The sequence below is a fragment of the Nicotiana tomentosiformis genome, chromosome 12 (assembly GCF_000390325.3).
Source record: "Nicotiana tomentosiformis chromosome 12, ASM39032v3, whole genome shotgun sequence".
NCBI classification, from domain to species: domain Eukaryota; kingdom Viridiplantae; phylum Streptophyta; class Magnoliopsida; order Solanales; family Solanaceae; genus Nicotiana; species Nicotiana tomentosiformis.
Window position 1 is genome coordinate 18,816,776 of NC_090823.1, and position 18,288 is coordinate 18,835,063.

Genomic DNA, 18,288 nt, shown 5'->3' on the forward strand with positions numbered 1-18,288 from the left:
CGCATGGCCTTGTGTGCTCATACTTGACCTCCTATCAATTTAGACATCTCGCCACATACTCAACTATGTCCTTCTTTATCCACTGCCACCAATAATGCTGCCTCAGGTCGCGATACATTTTCGTAGCCCTCAAATGAATAGAATACCGAGAATTGTGTGCCTCCTTTAGGATCTTCTCCCTCAAGATATCAACATTAGGAACACATAGGCGACCATGGATTCGCAGAACACCATCCTCACCGATAGTAACCTCCTTGGCACCACCCTGTAGTACTGTCTCCCTAAGAACCAACAAGTGCAGATCGTCGAACTGACGAACCTTGATATGCTCGAATAATGATGACTGAGCAATGGTGTATGCAAGAACTCGGTTGGGCTTTGAAATATCAAATCTCACAAGTCTGTTGGTGAAGGACTGAATGTCCAAAGCTAATGGCCTCTCCTCTATTGAAATGAATGCCAAACTACCCACACTCTCAGCCTTTCTACTCAAGGCATCCGCAACCACATTTGCCTTGCCCGGATGATAAAAGATGGTAATATCATAATCTTTTAGTAACTCAAGCCACCTGCGCTACCTCAAATTGATATCACTCTGCTTGAACAAATACTGCAAGATGCGATGATCGATGTAAACCTCATAGGACACCCCATAGAGATAATGCCTCTATATCTTGAGAGCATGAACTGTCGTGGCCAACTCCAAATTGTGTACGGGGTAATTTTTCTCATGGGGCTTCAACTGACGTGAAGCATATGCAATAACTCTCTCCCCCTGCATCAATACACACCCAAGACAATATGTGAAGCGTCGCAATACACAGTATACATCCCTTAACAGGAAGGCAACACTAATACTGGTGATGTAGTCAATGCGGTCTTGAGCTTCTGAAAGCTTGCCTCACAATTATCGGACCATCAGAATAGAGCACCCTACTGGGTCAGTCTAGTCAAAGGTGTTGAAATAGATGACAAGCCCTCCACAAACCGGCAATAATAACCTGCTAACCCCAAGAAGCTCCTGATCTGGGTCGTTGTGGTAGGACGAAGCCAACTCTGAACTGCCTCGATCTTCCTGGGATCTACCTTAATACCCCCGCCTGATACAAAATGCCCCAAGAATGCCACAGATTCTAAACAGAACTCACACTTGGAGAACATAGCATATAGCTTCTGTTCCCACAAGGTCTGAAGCACCACTCTCAAATGTTGCTCATGCTCCTCCATGCTACGTGAGTAAATCAATATGTCATCAATGAAAACAATGACAAACAAGTCAATATATGGCCTGAATACCCGGTTCATCAAATCTATAAATGTTGTTAGGGTGTTAGTCCCGCCGAAGGACATCACTAGAAACTCATAGTGTCCATATCTAGTCCGAAAAATCGTCTTTGGAACATTCGAATTACGAATCTTCAACTGATGGTACCCCGATCTCAAGTCGATCTTAGATAACACCCTGGCACCCTACAACTAGTCAAACAAATCATCAATACGCAGTAATGGGTACTTGTTCATAATGGTAACTTTGTTCAACTAGCGATAATCAATGCACATCCACAAAGTCCCATCCTTCTTCTTTATGAAAAACACCAGTGCACCCCAAGGAGACACACTCGATCTGATGAACCCCTTTGCTAGCAACTCCTCAAGCTATTCTTTCAACTCCTTCAACTTTCTTGGAGCCACGCAGTACGGCGGAATAGAGATAGGCTGGATACCTAGATCCAAATCAATACAAAAATCGATATCACAATTTGGTGGCATGCCTGGTAGATCAGAAAGAAGCACATCATAGAACTCACGCACTAAGAGCACTGAATCAATCATCAAAGTCTCTATAGGAGTATCCCGAACATAAGCTAGATAAGCCAAACAACCCTTCTCGACTATGTGTTGAGTCTTCAGGAAAGAGATAACCTGACTAGATACACTGACAGACGAACCCTTCCACTCCAATCTAGGCAACTCTAGCATCCCCAAGGTAATAGTCTTGGCATGGAAATCAAGGACGGCGTAATTTGAAGACAACCAGTCCATGCCCAGGATGCAAAGTTGGTCAATCAAGCAACAGAAGATCCTCTCTAGTCTCATAACCACAGAAAGTCACAATACATGACCGATAGATCCGATCCATAACAATCGAATCACCCACTGGCATGGACACGTATACAGAAGTACCCAAGGACTCACAAGGAACACCCAAAAAATGAGAAAACAGAGATAAAACATAGAAATATGTAGACCCTGGATCAAATAGTACCGAAGCATCTCCTACCACAGACAGAAATAATATATGTAATCACGGCATCTGAGGCTACTGCATTTGGTATGGTTGGAAAAGAATAGAACCTAGCTGGAGCGTCACCTGACTAGCCTCTACCTCTAGGACGGCCCCTACCCACCTACCCTCTGCCTCCGGACGGTCGGACGGTTGGTATGGCAGATGGTGCTATAATCATAAGCTGCTGACCCTGTTGTACTTCTTTGCCCCGAAGCGTGGGGTAGAACCTTCTCACATGACAAAGATCCCCACACTCAAAGCAACCTCTCATAACGGTGGACTGTTGAGCTGAAGTTTGTCCTAGATGGCCCAAATACCTACTAGAGGAACCTTGAATAGCTGGTGGACGATAGGATATCTCTGGAATGGTGCTGAAATAGGGCCGCACTGGAGCACCTCGAGAAGGCGGCGGTGCTGGATATGTGGTCCTGCTAGACTGACCCCTCACAAACTGACTTTTGCCCCCAAACGGAGCACCACTTAACCCTCTAGAATATCGAAATCGCTTGTCCCTCGGTACCTGCTCTCGACTCCGCTGACGAACACCCTCGATCCTCTGAGCTATCTCCACAACCAGCTTGTAAGAAGTCCACATCTTAACCTCTCGGGCCATAGTGGCCTGGATACCGGAGTGCAAACCCACAACAAACCTCCGCACTCTCTTTGAATTGGTGGGAAGTATCATAAGTCCATGGCGAGATAACTCGGAAAATCTTTCCTCATAATCGGTCATTGACATCTGCTCCCACAGAAGCTGCTCAACTAAAATCGTAACTCTTCCCTTTGAGAGGGTGGAATATATCTATCCAGAAAGAGACGTGTGAACTGGTACCAAGTAAAGGGAGGAGAACCTGCTGGCCTACCGAGAAGATAGGACTTCCACCATCTACGGGTCCTGCCCTCCAGCTGAAAGGTGGTAAAGTCCACCCCCTGGGACTCCAATATCCTCATGTTGTGCAGTATGTCCCTAGAACGATCAATAAAGTCATGGGGGTCCTCATGTCGCTCACCTCCAAAGACAGGAGGATGTAGCCTGGTCCATCTATCCAATAGCTTCTATGGCTAGCCGGCCATAGCTGGTCTGGGCTCAGGTATAGCTGTTGCAACTAGCTGAGCTTCGCCCATGGGTAGTGCGCTCGGGTTCTGATATACGGCAACTACATGCCCTGAAGCCTGAGCGGTAGGGGACTGTACTCCCCCTCACGCCTGAGATGTGGCTGGGTCTGCTGGAAATAAACCAGCCTGAGTCATAGAATCAATGAACCGTGACATACGGCCCATGACCTCCTGGAATCCTCGTGGACATGAAATCCATTAGGGTCAGCTCTGTTGCATGCACCTCGCCCTGCTCCTCAATAACATGATCCTCTACTGGATCCATTGGTGGCACAATTGGAGCAACTCTAGGATGCTCTCTACCACGAGCTAGATCCCTCACTCGACCTCTGCCCCGGCCTCTAGCAATAGGGAGAGCAGCTCCTCCACGGTCAGGTACATCTGGCGTGCACGTTCTCACCATCTGTGAGAGAATAAGATAAAGCTACTTAGCATAACATTAACTGCAGGATAGAATATGAAGAAAGAGTAATTTCCTAATACCCTATAGCCTCTCAAAGATAAGTACGGACGTATCTGCACCGATCCGCAAGGCTCTCTGAGGCCTGCTCATGACTTTTGAGACCTATGTGAACCTAGTGCTCTGATACCATATTGTCACTACCCAATTTCTCCTATAGGCCGTGATGGCGCCTAACGTTGCTGCTAAGCAAGCCAACGGTGAACTAGACATGTATTTATTCTTTTAATAATTTCAAAGTAGTTGATTTTATTTATTAAGTAAATGAGAAGTGGAAAATTTGATAAAGTAAAGCATAAACAAATAAAAGAACAAGTATGGTGAAATAAATGCTCAAAAATCATCAAGTGTCTACTAGCATGTTTTCAAGATCCGGTGTCACAAGTGTATGGGCAACTAGTAGAATACACAAAACACCTAAGCTATTGACTCAAATGAGATAGACAGAAAATAAATACAAAAGAGAGAGAGACAACGGGTGCTACAAAACGGACTCAGAGCGCAGCTCACCACTATGCCTCAGGATAATGGGGGTGCGCACCTGAATGAACACCAGATGCACCTGCCTCAGATCCTGTACGATTAGTGCATAAGTGTAGCGTGAGCACATAAACAACATGTACCCAGTAAGTATCCAGTCTAACCTCGAAGAAGTAGTGACGAGGGGTCAACATCGACACTTACTATGGGCCAACAATAAAAATACCGAAATACTAAATAGGCATGGAATGTGTGAATAATAATAATAACATAATAGCAAGCAGTGAATAAATGATTCTTTAACTGATAGTAATTTCCAAAATCACCACTAACACATACTAACTCCAAATCAATTTCAGGCAAATAAATAAATTATAACCTCTCAAGTCATGAAAATAATATCAAGTGTATTCGGGATCCAAGCATTAACACACACGATTTATGCTGAGGTCGTACGGACCCATCCAGAATAATATGTACATTGCCGAGGGTCGAGCGGCATGAACCATAGATGCATCTATTATACTGCCGAAACGTTTGGCCCGCTCCACAAGAAGAGAGAATACTCTTTGAACATCCGATCTAAAAGTTATCACAAGACTAATACACAAGGAAGCACAATTTCTATTAATGGTCGAATAACCCATCAAAATTCAAAGTAAGTGAAATTCGTCATTTACGAATCCTTTATCAAGTTTCAATATAATTTAGGCACTTACATTAACAAGTAGAGTGCAAACAATACAAGTATTTCATGAGTTGGATCCTAAAGCTACCCGGACTTAAGCATGATTAGTAGCTACACACAGACTATCGTCACCTCGTGCATATGTAGCCCCCACAATAAGAAGCAAATAGTAATTTAAAACATCTATGGGATAAATTCCCTCTTACAAGGTTAGGCAAGAGACTTACCTCATCTCAAAGCTCACTGTTCGGCCCACAAATTCGCTCCAAAGCCTCAACTTGGTGCCGAACAATCTGAAGCTAGCCAAATGTTATATAAATCAATCAATATACGCTCACAGGTTCATAATTTAGCTATTAGAGTAATTACCTAACCCAAATAGGAATGTAAAATTCACACCCAGGCCCATGTGCCAAGATTCCGGATTTTTTCGAAGATAAATATTATCCATAGCCTCACGAACTCAAATATATAATTTTTACTTAATTCTATAATCAATTTCGTTGTCAAATCTCAATTTTACCAAAACCCTAGGTTTTTCACAAATCCCCTTTAATTTCCCAAGTTTTTCATGTTAAATCTACCTACGATTCGCTTATTTAGCTAAAGAATTGATAGGGATAACCTACCTCTTGATGTTGATGAAATCCCTCCACAAAATGCTCTCAAAATTGCCTAAGACCAAGTGGGAAATGAAGCTAAGTCCCGTAATAAAAAGCCCTTGTACCAGTCGCAGATGTCGTATTTACGACATCTTCTTCGCAAATGTGAGGGTCGGAAATCGCGACAAAACCATCGCAAATATGAAGGTTGGCCATCTCTCACATGGTCGCAAATGCGACCAAACACTTCGCATTTGCGAAGAGGTGTTGATCGCAAAAGCGAAGGAAAATCTCGCAAATACGAGTCCTGCCTCGCCCAGGCTTCATCGCAATTGCGAAGTCCACATCGCAAATGCAAAGTCCACATCGCAAATGTGAACAAAACCTCGCATTTGCGATACCTGAGGCACCAAAAAAAATAGAAAACTGAAGTCCTTCCACCCCTCCGAACGCGTCCGAAACTCACCCGAGCCCTCGGGGCTCCACAACAAACATCCACACATATCTAAAAGCATCATACGAACTTGTTGTCACGATCAAAACACCGAAATAACATCTACAATCATGAATCGGACTCCAAAATCCATGAATTATACCATGAAACTCAAGAACTTCTAGAAACACTTCCGCGCGTCCAATTCCTATCAAATCTACTCGGAATGATGCCAAATTTTGCATACAAGTCACAAATCACCATACGAAACTATACCCAGGCTCGGAATCCCAAACAGACCTCGATAATACCAAATCCTACTAATTTAAAGAACTTGAAAACCTTCAATGCACCAACTTTCAATATTAAGCGCTGAAACGCTCCCGGGTCATCCGAAACTCGATCCGAACATACGCCCAAGTCCAAAATCGTCATACGAACCTATTGGGACTGTCAAATCCTGGTTCTAAGGTTGTTTACTCAAAACCTTGACTCAAGTCAAAGTTAACCATTTTAAGCCAATATTAAGGATCGAAGTGTTCCGATTTTAACCCGAACCCTTCCAAACCCGAACAACTAACCATCTCCGCAAGTCATAAAATGGTAAAAGTACATACGGGGAGTCTTAATTAGGGGAATGAGTATCTAGAAAGCAAAGCAACCAGTCGGGTCGTTATAGACAAGATAAAAATAGCTTTGATTCGCTGATTTATAGGGTAGCTTGCTCACGTTACCATTGTTGGGATTTTAAGCTTGTGTAGCTTAAAGAGGGTGAATGAGAAATGGAGGAAAAAATAAAATATTTGAGTTTCCCTCCTTGGCAAAAAGAAATTGTCCCATATTGGAGGAAGAAAAGGCTTTTGATGGGTATATATATAATTTCTCTTCTTCTAGCTCTTAAAGAGTTAAGAAGAAGGCAAGCCTCGCGCCGTCGTCGTCATCGCTCGCTCGGTTCGGCTTCGGATTCGGATTCGGATTTAGTCAAAGATCGATTGATTGATTAATCTTTTTGGACAAAATTCCTTTTAATTATTTAATTAATTAATTAAATAATTAATGAAAAATTCAATCCAGAATAACTCATGACCCGCGACCCGGTCCGGTCAGGCCCGTTTTCTTTCCCGGATTATTTTAAATCCATTTTCCCGCAATATTTCCCAGTTGCAAACCTTTTCAGAAACAATGCCAGCAACTCTATAAATAGAGTTTGAATCCCAGAATCTTTCCTTACGAAAATTTCTGAGCTTCTTCTTCTTCTTCTGTACAAAAAAAAAATCCAGTGTGTTTTACAGCCTTCGAGCGGCTTGCTAGTGGTGTTAGACAACTACTGAACGATATACCGTTAGACAACTACTCTCTAGTGGTGTTATCACAATTGACTACGTAAAGTCAAGAGATAACGTGTTGGATCCACTTACAAAAGGCCTATCTAGAGAGGCAGTTGAAAGATTATCAAAGGGAATGGGATTAAGGTCTAGGACAAGTCATCATGGCGGTAACTCTACCTAGCAGACTAGAGATCCCACGAGCTAGGTTCAAAGAGATCAAACAAAGTTATGAATGACAGTTCAACTTTGTCAAATAACTCAACCCATTCTCGTGATGAAGACAATGTTCAGAAACCGAGGTAAAGTATTAAGGCTTTTTGATGAGTCAACAAAACTTAAAGGTTTTTTAATGATTTGCTAAGTCTGGCAGGATATGACCAGATAATGTGTCTATAGGATTACACGTTTAGAAATCACCTATGTTCCCGGTTGCAAACCTTTTCAGAAACAATGCTAGCAACTCTATAAATAGAGTTTGAATCCCAGAATCTTTCCTTACGAAAATTTCTGAGCTGCTTCTTCTTCTTCTTCTGCACAAAAAAATCCAGTGTGTTTTACAGCCTTCGAGTGGCTCGTTGTTCACCGGCGTTTGGTACCAACACTCTGGTAAGTTAAATTGTTCTATCCTGGGAGGATATATTCCAGCACCTCGGGTACTTGAGGGGAATAATTTCCTTAAGGACACACTGTGTATTCAGTGGGCTCGATTTATTCCTATATTGTTTTTTCAGAATTTATTTCGTTAAATAAGTATTACTAACTTTCTGTTTTGTTTATATATTTCAGAAAGTTTAATTATTTATTACAGCAATACAGATTTATAACAATCTTAAGGAAATTACTTTATTATATTATGTATTTTGTTTGTGGAGATTAAAACCTGTGTGGTTTTCTACTCCTTCTGAATTTTACTATTCTGATTTTAAGATATAAAAAACTTCATCAAAGTATTGAAATTCATAAAACGATTTGAAGAACATAAAAATTTATCATTTTCTGTGTCACAATATATAAAAAACTTCGATTTTATTTATTATACATACTGTTTTTTTTGTTAATAACAGTATTGTTTACTGTTCTGGTTTTTCCATTAATTGAATTCTTCTGTTATTTACAGTGAGAAATGGCAATTGATAACGAAAATTTTTCTGCGATTGTTGCGGCAACAACGATAGCCTTGTCAAGTCGGACTGCTGTTCCACCGGCAGAGAAACCGGGAAAATTTTCCGGAGCCAACTTCAAAGGATGGCAGGAATGAGTGTTCTTCTGGCTTACCACACTTGGTATGCAGAAATTCACTAGTGAAGAACCTCCAGTGCATGCTGCGGACATGTCGGACAACGAGAAATTCATGATTGTTGAGGCATGGAAACAGACAGATTTTCTTTGCAAAGGCTATATCTTAAGCGCTTTATAGGATGACTTGTACAATGTGTACAGTGTGATGAATACTTCGAAAGAATTATGGGACGCACTTGAGAAGAAGTACAAGACTGAAGATGCATGCTTGAAGAAGTTCGTGGTTGCCAAGTTTCTAGACTATAAAATGATAGACAGCAAAACTGTTAGAACCCAAGTTCAGGAGCTTCAACTTATTTTTCATGACCTTATTGCTGAAGGTATGGTCGTGAATGAAGCATTTCAAGTGGCTACAATGATTAAAAAATTGCCTCCTTCGTGGAGATATTTCAAGAACTATCTTAAGTACAAGCGCAAATAAATGAAGTTGGAAGATCTTGTGATTCGTCTCAAGATTGAGGAAGACAACAAAACGGCCGAGAAGAAGTCTCGTGGAAATTCAACGATCATGGGAGCTAATATAGTTGAGGAGACTGCTCCAAAAAGTAAGAAGAGAAAGAGGTCTTCTGGACAGACTAAGGAGCAGAACAAAAAGAAATTCAAAGGCAGCTGCTACAATTGTGGAAAAACCGGTCACAAAGCCCCTGATTGTCGTCTCCCGAAAAAGTATAAGAGGAAGGGACAAGCCAACATAGTGGAGAAGAATGATTACATTGATGATCTGTGTGCAATGCTTTCGGAATGCAACCTAATTGGAAATCCGAAGGAGTGGTGGATTAACTCTAGAGCCACTCGACATGTTTGTGCTGTCAAGGAAGCATTTGCGACTTACTCTACTGCTAGTCCCGAAGAAGAGCTTTCTATGGAAAATACTGCCACAACCAAGATTGAAGGTTATGGGAAGATATTCTTGAAGATGACTTCCGGCAAGGTGTTAACGCTCAACAACGTTCTTCATGTTCCTAATATTAGGAAGAATTTAGTTTCTACTTCTTTGCTTATTAAGAATGGATTCAAATGTGTATTTGTTTATGATAAAGTTGTTGTAAGAAAGAATGAAATGTATGTTGGAAAGGGCTACCTCACAGAGGGCCTCTTCAAACTAAATGTAATGGTTATTGACAGTATGAATAAAATTTCAGCTTCTTCTTATTTATTGGAGTCAAATGATTTATGGCATATTCGTTTAGGACATGTCAATTACAAAACCTTGCGGAAGTTAATTAATTTAGAAGTATTGCCTAAATTTGAGTGTAATAAATCAAAATATCAAATATGTGTTGAGTCTAAATTTGTAAAACATCCTTATAAGTCTATTGAAAGAAATTCAAATCCTTTAGACTTAATTCATACTGACATTTGTGATATGAAGTTGACACCATCACGAGGTGAAAAAAAGTATTTTATTACTTTTATTGACGATTGCACTCAATATTGTTATGTTTATTTGCTTAATAGTAAGGATGAAGCAATTGAAGCATTTAAGCAACACAACAATGAAGTGGAGAATCAATTGAATAAAAAGATCAAAATAATTAGAAGTGATAGGGGTGGAGAATATGAATTTTCGTTTGCAGAAATATGTTCGGAATATGGAATTATCCATCAAACTACTACACCTTACACACCTCAATCCAATGGAATTGCGGAAAGGAAAAATCGGACATTAAAGAAAATGATGAATTCTTTATTAATAAGTTCCGGATTACCGCAGAGTTTGTGGGGCGAAGCTATCCTTACAGCTAACCGAATACTCAACAGAGTACCCCACAGCAAAACACAATCTATTCCATATGAAAAATGGAAAGGAAGAAAACCCAACTTGAAATATTTCAAAGTGTGGGGGTGTCTAGCAAAGGTACAAGTTCCTTTACCTAAAAGGGTTAAAATCATACCAAAAATTATTGATTGCGTTTTCATTGGATATTCTACAAATAGTAAAGCATGTCGGTTTTTGGTTCATAAATCCGATATTCCCGAAATTCACATTAATGCGGTAATAGAATCAGATAATGCTGAATTCTTTGAAAGCATCTATCCGTATAAAACTGAATGCAAGTCATTAAGTGAAAGACCTAAATGACCTCGGGAAGAACCAAAGGAAAATACTCCAAATATAGAAGATCCAAGGCGTAGCAAACGTCAAAGAACATCTACTTCCTTTGGACCAGATTTTATGACATTCTTGCTTGAAAATGAGACTCAAACTTTTAAAGCAGCTATGTCATCTTCTGATTCAGCGTTTTGGAAAGAGGCAGTCAATAGTGAGATTCAATCAATTTTGGATAACCATACATGGGAATTGGTAGATCTTCCTCCGGGAAATAAGCCTTTAGGTTCGAAATGGATCTTTAAACGGAAAGTGAAAGCTGATGGCACTATTGACAAATATAAGGCAAGATTTGTTGTCAAAGGTTATAGACAAAAGGAAGGCCTTGATTACTTTGACACTTACTCGCCAGTAACGAGGATAACATCTATTAGGGTGTTAGTGGCACTAGCGGCCGTGTATGGTCTTGAAAACCATCAAATGAATGTTAAAACAGCTTTCTTAAATGGAGAATTAGAGGAAGAGATTTACATGGAACAACCTGAGGTTTTTGTGGTAACTGGTAAAGAAAAGAAAGTGTGCAAACTTGTTAAGTCGCTTTATGGACTTAAACAAGCACCCAAACAATGGCATGCCAAATTTGACCAAAAAATATTGGCAAGTGGGTTTAAAATCAACGAGTGCGATAAATGTATTTACATTAAAAACACTCCAGGTCATGAAGTCATTGTTTGTTTATATGTTGATGACACGTTGATAATGAGAAAAAATATGGCAGATATAAATGTTATTAAGCGCATGTTGGCTAGCAAATTCGATATGAAAAATTTAGGAGTTGCTGATGTGATCTTATCACAGTCTCACTACATTGAAAAGGTACTTGACAAGTACAAGTATTTGGATTTTAAAATTGCCAAGACTCCAATTGACGTGAGTTATACACTTCAAAAGAATGAAGGTGAAAGTGACTCACAACTGGATTATGCAAGAGTATTGGGAAGTTTGATGTATATTATGAATTGTACGCGATCAGATATAGCATGTGCTATTAGTAAACTGAGTCGGTTTACAAGTAATCCCAATCACATACATTGGATGGCAATGAAACGAGTTTTGGGGTATCTCAAACATACCCAAAATTACGCTTTGCATTATAACAAATATCCCTCCGTGATCGAGGGATATAGTGATGCAAATTGGATCACTGGATCATCTGAAGTTAAATCCACGAGTAGATATGTTTTCACAATTGGGGGTGGAGCAGTGTCTTGAAAATCATCCAAACAAACATGCATCGCTCGTTCCACAATGGAATCTGAATTCATAGCTTTAGATAAGGCCGGTGAAGAAGCTGAATGGCTCCGGAATTTCTTGGAAGATATTCCATTTTTGCCCAAACCTTTGGCACCTATTTGTATACATTGTGATAGTCAAGCGGCAATAGGCAGGGCAGAGAGCGTTATGTATAACGAAAAATCTTGTCATATACGACGGAGACACAATACCGTTAGACAACTACTCTCTAGTGGTGTTATTACAATTGACTACGTAAAGTCAAGAGATAACGTGTCGGATCCACTTACAAAAGGCCTATCTAGAGAGGCAGTTGAAAGATCATCAAAGGGAATGTGATTAAGGTCTAGGACAAGTCATCATGGCGGTAACTCTACCTAGCAGACTAGAGATCCCACGAGTTAGGTTCAAAGAGATCAAACAAAGTTATGAATGACGGTTCAACATTGTCAAATAACTCAACCCATTCTCGTGATGAAGACAATGTTCAGAAATCGAGGTAAAGCATTAAGGCTTTTTGATGAGTCAACAAAGCTTAAAGGTTTTTTAATGATTTGCTAAGTCTGGCAGGATATGACCAGATAGTGTATCTATAGGATTACACGTTTAGAAATCACCTATGTTCCCGGTTGCAAACCTTTTCAGAAACAATGCTAGCAACTCTATAAATAGAGTTTGAATTCCAGAATCTTTCCTTACGAAAATTTCTGAGCTGCTTCTTCTTTTTTTTCTGCACAAAAAAATCCAGTGTGTTTTACAGCCTTCGAGTGGCTCGTTGTTCACCGACGTTTGGTATCAACACTCCGGTGAGTTAAATCGTTCTATCCTGGGAGGATATATTCCAGCACCTCGGGTACTTGAGGGGAACAATTTCCTTAAGGACACACTGTGTATTCAGTGGGCTCGATTTATTCCTATACTGTTTTTCCAGAATTTATTTCGTTAAACAAGTATTACTAACTTTCTGTTTTGTTTATATATTTCAGAAAGTTTAATTGTTTATTACAACAATACAGATTTATAACAACCATTGAGTCAGAATTATTTGACAAAGCTTCCTCTTAGTGTTCTTTCCAAAATTCGAAGTTCTAATTAGTATACAATTATACTATTTCTGCACTGATCGTAAATGAAGTCTTGTTAATTGGAACCACTTGAATTTGCTTTTTCTTATTAATATTCATCAATAATATGTAAACAGAAGCTGCTTCAAGTTGGGATAATATGGGAAATGTTATCGTTCTCTGCAAATTAGGGCAACATGTCCTTATTTCTTTCTTTACACAGTTGAAATTGAATAACATTTAGACAGAGTTATTGTCCATATTGCCATATTTGAAGACACAACATCCGCTAGCATCAGTTGTGTTCGGATTCTATTTGCTGGAGGATTGATCTACATGCTATTAAGATGTAAGAAGACTTCTTAAACATCTGATTGGACATACTATTGCTCTTTTATACTTTTCATAAAATATAATTCAGTAGCTTGACTGACTAAGATATTCAAAAATTGCTCTTACCATTTAAGTGGACGAAGCAGCAGAGGCGGATCCAGGATTTATACTTTATGGGTTCAATTTTTAAGGTTTTAGCGTTGAGTCCATTATATTTTTAAAATTATGGGTTTATATCTACTATTTTTATAATTTTAAGAAATTTTTACATATAAATTTTTGCTCCGCATACAAAGTTATGGGTTCAATTGAACCCGTCGCCAACACTCTACATCCGCCTCTGCGAATTAGAAACATAAGTTTACTTACTCTATCTAATAGCGATCAATAATTTCTCTTTATCCCTCTTTTTAGTATAGAACTTAGTCATATTTGTGATTTTGTCCTAGATTTATTGCTTATTTAGTTCTTATACGACCAATTCATTTTTAGCTTTGGATCGAATTGCATTCCGGACATTCACTCAAAGACGGGAGACATCAAGTGGTTCTTGAATAGCTGGACATCAAGAAGGATAATGGTTATAGTTGATGTTATAATGATAATATGCTCAACGGATGAACTCACTGACTTTGTTGGGGGAATTAAATTTTTAATACACTTCAAAACTTATACTCCCTCCGTTTCAATTTATGTGAACCTATTTTCTTTTTAGTCCGTGCAAAAAAGAATGACTTCTTTCCTTATTTGGAAACAATTTACCTTTATACAATGATTTATAGCCATACAAAATATATGTGCCTCATTTTACACCACAAGTTCAAAAGTCTTCTCTTTTTTCTTAAATTTCGTGCCCATTCAAATGAGTTCACTTAAATTGAAACGGAGGGAGTATCACTTTTTAAGACAAAAGTGTTAAGAAGGGGAAAGAGACACTTATGTGATTAGGGTTAATGACACTATTTTTAAAACCCCCAATATTTTCTTAATTACAAAAAAGCCCCCTTCTCCTCCCACTCCTTCTCCTCCTCCTCGTCCTCCTCCTCCTCCTGCTCCTCCTCCTCCCCTTGTTCCTCCATCTCGCAACGCTCCTCTCTATCCTCTGCCACTCCTAATCCTCAAACATTTAGAAAAGATGTTTCAAATATCTAAAAAAATATTTCAAACATCTGCACACATCTGTGGGGACGTTTGAAACATTTGTGAAAAAAAAATCAATGAGAACAACACTAGAAAAAAAAAGCAGAAGAAATATCCCGATGGATGTTTCAAACAACCCGAGGATGTTTCAAATATCCCCGTGGATGTTTCAGCAGAATACTCATTTATGGGGGATGTCTCAAAATATCTCGAGGCTATTTTGTAAAATACTTACTTTGTAAAATTTTATATTTTTCTCTTTTTCTCGTATATTTTAAATCACTAGAAGAAAAAAAAAAAACTTAAAAAAGAAGAAGAAGATGAAAATAAGATGAAGAGGGAAAAGACAAAATGAAGAAGATGGCAGGGACGAACCAGCAACAGCAACAACGAAAGTTGAAGAGAAAGAAGAACGTAAGGAGAAGAATGAGAGAATGAGAAAGAAGAAAGAAGAAAGAAGAAAGAAGAAAGAAGTAAATAGGAGAAATGAGAGGGAAATGAAAATTTGAAATAATTTGAATGAGTATGATTTTTTAAAAGTTTTGAAAATTTTAATATTTATCCACAATTTTTATTATTTTTAATTTGACCCCCAAATCCCTTTAATTACACATTTTTTGTTAACCAAATGTCCTATATTCTTACATAAGACTTCAAAAGTCTTTTTACCTCATTTTTCCGACTTTGTTATCCTATCAATAGGGGCAAAACAAATCCCTTGAATTATTGATGCAATCAAAAGTTAGAGCAATAATTTTGTAGACATGATTTAATAAATAAAACAAATGATGTTGTATCCTCTTTTGTCTTCTATTTGTTGTGGTATTGGTTTACATTTATGGTTCAGTATAGTAAGGTGAGATACTTGTGTTGTTTTTGCCTCTATTATTTCAAAGCTTTAAGGTTGAGTACATTATTCAAATGGTGATTCAACTATTTCAAATTATATGCTAAAGTCATTTTTCTTTCGTTTGTAACAACAAAATCACTTAACTATGCATATAGCACTTAGAAGGTCACTCAACTAGATTTTTCAAATTTTTGATTGTCAAATACCTATTGTACCCTCTAAATTATCAATTTATTTGAATTTTTTAAATATTATATGTTTTTTCTCTTTTTAATCTACATTGTGGACTTACCTATAGAAAAATTATTTATAAAAGAAAAAATAAAAAATTAATTTTCAACTCATATAATGACAGAATAATAATATACTTGAGCATAATTTTCAACCATATATAATAGTATATATGATAAACATACCTTTATTTAAATAATTATTTTTATATTACGTGCATGGAATATATATTTTACAACCTGTATTTTCTTTCATTCTCAATTGTGTAAATAATTTTTTAAATTTTTGTTGTTAATTTATAAATAAAAAGGGGGAAATCATAATATTAAAAAGTTAAAAATAAAATAAAAAGAAGATAAATATTTATAATTTAGAGAGTGAAATAGGTATGTGACAATTCAAATTTTAAAAAATCTAGTTGAGTGACCTTATGAGTGCTATAGGCATAGTCAAGTGACTTTGTTATTACAAAAGAAAAAAAGTGACTTAGCAGATAATTTGGGATAGTTGAGTGACCATTTGAGTAATGAACTCCTTTAAGGTTGCATACAAGAGAAATTTTTCTTAATTTCTTATCTATCTTTCTTTATTTCTTATCTTATTCCATTATTCTTCTGTTTACCAATAAGACAATTTGAAAGGCTCTCAAATCTGTCTTTACCCAATAATTTAAAATTTTAAGGGATTCATATCACAGAATATGATTATTTTTTGTTATAATCAGTGTTTTAAAAGGCGTGGGCGTAAGGCGAGGTGTTTTACATATGCCTTAGAGGGGCGTAAGCCCCGAGGCGTCCCACAGGTGTTTAGTTTTTAATATTTTATAAAATAATATAATGACAGTAAATATTTATAAATAGGTAAAATTGCATAAAAATTGAAGAAAACTATATATATGTGTGCTACATCCCCACAAAATATTAATCAAAATAATCTATTATACGTTATTTACAAGCACAAGTAATTTGAGTCAAAGAATAAAGTTTTCTATATGGAGGAACAAAAAGGATGATTAACCTGCAATTTGAACTTTGAATTTGCTGCTATGAAGAAGGAGGTAGTTCACTTTATATTTGTAAAAAAAATTAAATATTCGTTATTTTTGGGAGATATTAGGAGACTAGCGGATAAGATAAAAAATTGGAAAAACTATGAATTAGGGCTTAAATCAATAAAAAAAGATTTTTACTTTTAAATTTAATACTTTTGAGTTCCTTTTTAAACCTTTTGAGTAATTACCAAACTGACTTTTGAGAATTTGAGTATTATATGAAGGACTAATTCAACAAATTTTGTTTTAATTTGAAAAAGTCTCTAGGGCTTACTCCTTATTAAAAAAATGTGCCCGAACGCCCGGGTGTACGTCCCAAATTAAGGGGCGTATGCCTCTTGAGACTTTCGCCCCACGCCATCGCCCCGGAGCTCGCCCCATAAACGCCTTTTAAAATAGAGGTTATAATTGACCATCACTTTAGACCGTAAATTGTTAGAGAATGAGTATGATTTATAATCTTTTGTTACAAATAACGACAACTTTAGACTGCAAATTGTTGGGCCCATGAAGAGCATGGGCAAAGATCATGTAGTGTGTGTATATATATACACACACAAATACATTCAAGAAGTCGATTATCTCCTCTTTGACTTCGTCTCTCGGATTCAAAGGCGTCCTGGATATCATTTTCAAGCTTATGTCAACATTTCTGCAGTGAAACTCTGTTTCCATTTATGAAGATTTGAAAATATTGTTTCTTCAATGTTTGATTAAATGGATGTTCGATGAATATTGGAAATGACTTCTTAACATTAAGTGACAAATACTGCTGGATGTTTGCTTCTTCTTTTTTTCTTCTTCCTTTTGTTTGAATCTCTTTCTTCTGAGTTTGGCTAATTAGGAAGAATTTTATTTTGGGTTATATTCTCAGGCAGTCATTTTTTATTTTTTTAAAGGAGATACATTGATTTCAAGAAGGATAGCACACAAAGTGTTTTGAGTAAACTCCAAAGTAAGGTTTTTATGAGTAACAGTTTTCCATACAATTTTAGGTTTTTATGAGTAACAATTTTCTAATATTTCTTTAATTAACTATAAGTATATTGTTTACTCATTTTCCTAAGGATGAGGCTAGTTGTTGCCGTTCGGCATGACAAGTTTATTTAGCCGTGAATTTTGTGTTAAATCTGACAAGTATGGTTAAATTTAACTGAGATTTTGACCTCCACCGTTAGTTTTAGTGCTAGAGATTAAAAGTGTCCACTTTTTGTATACATTGAGGACTATTTATGTTAAGTGGTATACATTAAGAACCAAAACAGTGTAGAAATAGCGTGGTATAACCACTTTTTAAAGTGGTATTTACTTTTTAGCCAGTAGTTTTAATGTTGAGCAAAAATAGTCACTACTTTATTAAAATTGATACGAAAAATCTTTTTTACCCTTTCTTCATGAATGATGTGTAAATATTAAGGATATGGTGTCCTTAACTTCATGAGTGATGTGTAAAATATTAAGGACACTATGTCCTTAACATTTACATTGCACACATGAAGTTAAGGACACCATGTCCTTAACATTTACACTGCACATATAAAGTTAAGGACACCATGTTCTTAATATTTACATATCACTCATAA

At 37.4% G+C, this 18,288-nt stretch overlaps 1 protein-coding gene across 1 annotated transcript; it reads right to left on the reverse strand.

Moving 5' to 3' along the window:
• Positions 1–1,656: 1,656 nt before the first annotated feature.
• Positions 1,657–2,043, reverse strand: LOC138902315 (uncharacterized). The gene has a single exon (XM_070190162.1). The coding sequence runs from the start codon at positions 2,041–2,043 to the stop codon at positions 1,657–1,659; it is 387 nt and encodes a 128-aa protein (XP_070046263.1).
• Between the last annotated feature and the right edge of the window lie 16,245 nt (positions 2,044–18,288).

Excerpts from the sequence above, each read along its gene's own strand:
- LOC138902315 (XM_070190162.1), bottom strand. The coding sequence starts at position 2,043 with ATGGACTGGTTGTCTTCAAATTACGCCGTCCTTGATTTCCATGCCAAG.